This window comes from Sinocyclocheilus rhinocerous, unplaced genomic scaffold (genome assembly GCF_001515625.1).
Source record: "Sinocyclocheilus rhinocerous isolate Xijiao unplaced genomic scaffold, SAMN03320098_v1.1 scaffold1327, whole genome shotgun sequence".
In the NCBI taxonomy this organism is placed as follows: domain Eukaryota; kingdom Metazoa; phylum Chordata; class Actinopteri; order Cypriniformes; family Cyprinidae; genus Sinocyclocheilus; species Sinocyclocheilus rhinocerous.
The window spans coordinates 595,833-601,914 of NW_015660879.1; the positions used below are offsets into that span (position 1 = coordinate 595,833).

Genomic DNA, 6,082 nt, shown 5'->3' on the forward strand with positions numbered 1-6,082 from the left:
GGTATGGCTGTGGAATGGGGTTTGGCTTTTTCTTTTTTTTGCTTTAAACCCTGTTTATGGCGCTATTTGAAAAATTGTCCTATATGTTCTGTCAAAGACCGAACGAAACGGCACTAATAATTGGGGGTGGAGATGGGGTAGCGTGAAAAAAAAAAAAACAGCACGTGTGTTGATGCGCAGCCTAGAGCCCTGAGCGGGACAGTTTTCTTAAGCCCGCTCCCATTGTATTTCTGACCATTACCGCCCGCTCCCGCAACATGTGTGTCCCGCTCCTGCAAACATTCTAATATTGTATATAATTGTTGCACATCAGGGAGCCGCTATCAATATGTGGGGTATTGAAATCGCATTTGAATGAGCGATCGCTGTTCACTTTCGATTTCGCGATCACGCGCACTCTGTGTAAAGGGAGCACATCTTACAGTGCGTGCATAATTATTAGGCACGTTGGAATTCTGATCATATGTTTTTCCAAGCACATTTTACCAATTCCAAACCACATCAATCATAATAACTACTATTATTTTTGTATTTAATCATTTAGAAGTGATATATAATTGTTCAAAGTTAAGGCATGACCATTGGTCAGCAAACTGCTCATTGGGTCAGCGGGGTCAGTACTTCGCTTGGGTAAAAAATCCTAAAAAATGACCCCTACTAAATAAGAATAACATTCTGAAGTGTGAAATACATGAAGACTATTTGTATAGGCTTTATGGACAGATAAGTTGAAAGTGACTCTTGAAGGACCAGCACCACATCCTCTTCTTCCACTGTTAGAAGAATTGATCTTCCAGAATCTGGCAGCAAGTTTTAGGAGCTAATTTTTGGCAGTCTCTGCAAGACAGACTTTTCAGGATAGGAGATGGACTAAAAATGAACTCCCAAAACTTACTGCAAAATGGAGCTAAAATTGGAAAAACAGCTTAGTGAAAAGCGTTTACAGTTTTAAAGCAAATAGAAAGTCCTATTTTTTCTTTTTTTCTTTATATTTTTTTTTATGCAGATTTGCAAGTTCATAAAATATTTTCAAAAAATATTGACGTTTTGAGCAGCTGCATTCCTCTAAGTCAAAGATGAAAAAATGGGATTTACAATAAAAAGTAATTTACAAAATTAGTTTGACTTGAGTTTATTTATTAATGAGTAACGTCTCTTTTGAGTGAATGTGCAAATTTTTTATTTTTATGTTTTACCATGTTATTACAACATTTAACCACTTTTTTATTAATTTAAAAATTGAGAAATTCTTTCAAATTTAAATCTTGTACAAGAACTACAGCAAAACCAGTTTGATGCATATTTTATCAATATTTTAGAAATTGAATTTTATCACCAGTACTGACTTCAATGGATTTCATTAAATTCCTTTGAACACAACTGCTCAAAACGGTCTAAATTTATGAAACCTACACATTCAAATCATTATTACTCTGAAATGTTTAATGTAAATGTTAAGTGTAAGTGAAATGTTAAGTACTGTAAGGTCTTTCATGACACTACATATGCTGGGGTGTGAATTTGATAGGTGCTTGATATAAAATAAATGGTGCTTTAAAAAGTCCTTGAAAGTCCTTGAATCTGGTGTTCATGAAAGAGTGGGAACCCTGATCATAAAAGTGGTCCATGTGAGTCGTGCACTACATTCATAGTCTTCTGAAATCATTCGATAGCTTTGTGTGAGCAACAAACTGAAAGTTTGTTGTTATTTGCTGCAACTCTTGACATTCGCCATGGCTCTCAAGTAGAGTTCATGGCTCTGTTTACACCAGGTGTAAGATGCGTTTTCAAAGATCCAATCACAAGTGGTCATGCAAGACGCTTTACCGTTTACACATGGTCTTTTGTGTCTGTCCGAACACATTCGACCGCATGAGCATCTACTCTACAAAAGCAATCTGGTCAAATGCATTTTGGGCTAACTCTTGAAGTGGTTGAAAGTGAACAAGCTCAAAACGTTTTAGATCCCATTTACTCCTGTATTTAATGTTTAATATCCACTTGGAATCTTAAAACCAGGTGATTTGTGAATTAGTTCTTTTGATTTAGATCTTTTCAATGAATCGGTTGATCTATTTGACAACTAGTCTAAATGATTTTTAAACTGCTCCATTATTTTCAGTCACTTGTACCCAGAAACATATAGTTATTTTTATTACTGTTTCTACTGCAAACTAGTGCTGTCAAATGATTAATCGCATCCAAAATAAAAGTTTTTGTTTACATAATATATGTGTGTGTACTGTGTATATTTATTATGTATATATAAATACACAAACATACATGTATATATTTAAAAAAATATTTCCATGTATATGTTTATTTATATTCATATATTATTAAAATATTATATATAAATATAATTATTTTAGATATAAACAAAACATTTTTCTTAAATATATACATGCATGTGTGTGTATTTATATATACATAATAAATATTCACAGTACACACATATTATGTAAACAAAAACTTTTTATGGATGCAATTAATTGCGATTCATCTTTTGACAGTAAGATTGTATTACTGTACTGCGTACAACGAAAATCACAATGCTCAAAATGCATTTTCAGTAACAACATTTGGATTTTAAATCAAAATGGATAAATGTTGTGTTTGTGGTAAACAGCCACGGATGAGTAGCGGACTCCTGTGTATATTGCTCCATTGACTCATATAGACCACTTTTATTTATACTTTCATGGTGCTTTTATGTCTTTTTTGAAGCTTAAAAACTTGATGAAGTTTGTAATTAAGTGATGTTCACCTTATACTGATTATGTATATTTTAATTTGAACAGAGGTTAACTGACGTCTTCCGGCGGTATGACACAGATCAGGACGGTTGGATCCAGGTGTCATACGAGCAGTATCTCTCAATGGTCTTCAACGTGGTATAGCACAACACAAGCACGCCTGCACTCTCCTGTGCCAAACAACAAATGTCCCTCCCCATGCAGTCTGTAGCAGAGACTAGTCAACACTACCCTCTACAGGACAACACGGGGACGGGATCTTTATGACTCTTCATTCCATCTGTCTGTTAGTAGTTATATCATATTTCTTTATTACCTTAACTATTATTATTGAAAGAATTATGGAATATCACTCTCTCTGTGTTTAAGGAATGTTGACATTGTGAAAATCATATTACGTCTCAGTTGCATGCTTTCTGATAAACCTCCTTAATGTCAAAGCATGAACTAATGTTTCTTTTTGTGGCTGAATTCATGTTTACAATGAAATACTGTGAGAGCAGGTTGTGTTTCGCCATAATAAGATCCTTTTATTTGGATTGACTGTCAGCTCTTCCATATATTTGTAAAGAATTATATTTTTAATCTGCACAATGTAATCCAACCTTTTATTTTAGGAAGGACATATGCTTTTGTATGCCTTTTTCATGCATGATGCCTTACAACTGTTAAAATAGCAAAAAAGATAACCGTTTTATTAAAAACTGGAACCTGTTTGAAAATGAGTCTTTAATTTGTATTTGCATCTTTTAAGGAAGGTTTTTTTTATTTTTATTTTTTTTATAAATATTAAGGACAGGGACACCTACCAATAGCTTGACAGCACACATAAGATAATGGAGTTTCATTACTGTCAAATGTCAACAACAAATCTATATTTTTAAAGGCTGGATTGCATGTTTATGATTTCTCTTCATGCACAATTCTACCCCCTAGTGGATGATTTTGAGCAATACATGATTGGGCATGTTAAATACATATATGTCCTAGCAAAGCAATTAAAAATCTAAATCTTATATATATATATATTATAATTTAAGTTTTATATTTGAAATTTTATATTTCAACAATAATGGTTTGTTAAGACGTGAGGAAAACATTTTGCTAATTTGCAAAATGTAAAGGATATCACTAGGATTTATTTTTTTTTTAACTTTAGAACCACTACTAAATATTTTGAATATGATTTGATAATAGTCAATCAAGATGCTGGATAGACTGAAATTTTTAAGAGAAAATTAAATCAGAAGGATTACACATATATATATTTTAATAGAGCATTATAGTTTTTCTCATTCCACACAAGTACAAACAGAAATCGCATGACTAATGCATGTTGCTGAATCATGTTTCTGTTTTGGTTATCACCTAGGAAAAAAAATGTTTCTATGACAGTCTCCTGCTGAGATATGATCATTTAAAAAATATAGCATTTTTTTTTTGCATTGTTTCATTGTAATCTATTTTTGCATTCTTTCATAAGGTAGATGTTTACTGGATATAAATACACTTACTGATCTGCTGTCTGAATTTTCTCAGATTGGAGAAAGAAGGAAATTAATATGCATATTCTGCAACTTCTGTCATTTTCTGATTACAGTTAAACGCACTTCTGTATGAATAAAAGATATAAAGAATTTTTAAATGTATGCGGTATGAGTATTAGGACGTTGTATTTGGTTTGAGTATTAGGATGTTTCTCACATTTGCAAAATGAGAAATACAAGCAGAGAAGTGTTTGCCCAGGCAGCCGTGAGCATCGGGTTGGAGGTGAACACACCGCCCAGCCCTGAGCACTCGAGGCTGGATGATTGGTTTCTCGGCGGGAGTGCGGCTGACAACCACGTTCTGCCCCAGATCCTTTCTTCCTGGAGGTGCATGAGGAGGTCTCGATGTTGTCAACAAGACGTTGACAAAGTTTGCTTTCTTGTTGCTCCCATCTCACAGGCTGGCCTATTCGGCAACACTGTTGAGGACCAATTCTTGGCAGTACAGAAGCAGACTGAGGCCATCAAACACATCATGCCCTGACGTGACCCCCCTCCTGCCACCCATCAGTCGAGGGCCAGCCAACAGCCTGCTCATCGCCATGGGTGCCCTCCTGCGTCCTCCACAGCTGCTCCGTCCCATGCTGAGACTACATTGAAGCCGGCACGTCGAGCACCACGCAGAAAAGCCGCACCCCCCATGTACCAGTCCGCCGCTAAGTCCGAAGGCTTCTGAAAACAACAAGCAACGAACACTGGCTGAAGAGGAGGAGGAAGCGGTGTGCATGAAGGCAGAAGAGGGGTAAGTGGGCCGGCTTAATAACCAGACTAAAGGCTAACAACAGACCCATTTCCCAACGCTTTTCATAGCAAATGTCCGCTCGCTTGACAACAAGATGGACTTAATGCGACTCCGAGTAAGCAGTTATAAAGAAATGAGGAATTGTTGTGTACTTCTGTTAAAGGAGACATGGCTATGTAACAATACCCCAGACTCAGTTTACCATATCGATGAGTTACTCCCCTTCCGAGCTGACCGAAATCATCTGTTGGGGAAAACTTGCGGAGAGGGACTCTGTGTTTACATAAAGGCTGGTGTATGAACTGCTCTCCGGTAAACAGCCACTGTTCTGAAGCAGTGGAATATTTGACATTGAAATGCCGACCATACTACCCGTCTCGGGAGTTTACAGTTGTGTTTATTGTGGCTGTTCACATCCCCCCGAGTGCCAACGCTAACATGGCTCTCAGGGATTTACATGACCATATCTGTAAGATACAGAACAAGCATCCAGAGGCTTTTTTTGTGGTGACAGGTGATTTTAACCATGTTAAATCGCTGGATATTCATCCCCAGTTCCACCAGCATGTCTCCATAGCAACCAGGGGAAACAACAAGCTGGACCGCGTGTATACTAACAGACGGGAAGCATACAGAGTGGTGCCCCGCCCCCATCTGGGCTTCGCTGATCACATTTCCATCCTGCTGGTCCCTGCCCATCATCCTGTGCTTAAAGACAACAAACCCACAGTAAAAACGATCACGGTGTGAAGGTGAAGGCACAGGATTTAGCCTTTAGGACAGGATATGCACCTGCACTGAGAGCAGCGAAGAGGGAACTAGAAGTCGGCATCAAGAGGGCAAAGGCTAATTATGCTCGGAAATACAGGGTCACTTTTCTACCAATGACCCCCGGAGCATGTGGAAGGGCATCAAGAGCATCACCAACTACAGCAGAAGAGATCTTATATGCCCTCAGGATCCATCTTTTCCCGATGCCCTGAATACATTTTATGCCTGCTTTGAGACAGCCAATTCCTCTCCCTGTTCTGCATTTA

General features: G+C 37.3%; 1 protein-coding gene across 1 annotated transcript in view; it reads left to right on the forward strand.

Annotated features, from left to right (window-relative positions):
• Nucleotides 1-3,478, forward strand: part of LOC107725711 (programmed cell death protein 6-like) — a 28,909-nt gene extending 25,431 nt beyond the window's left edge. Inside the window, exon 6 of the mRNA XM_016535088.1 lies at nucleotides 2,802-3,478. Within this exon, the coding sequence (XP_016390574.1) occupies nucleotides 2,802-2,900 (99 nt within the window). The 3' untranslated portion in view covers nucleotides 2,901-3,478. The remainder of the gene's footprint in view (nucleotides 1-2,801) is intronic.
• Nucleotides 3,479-6,082: the final 2,604 nt, after the last annotated feature.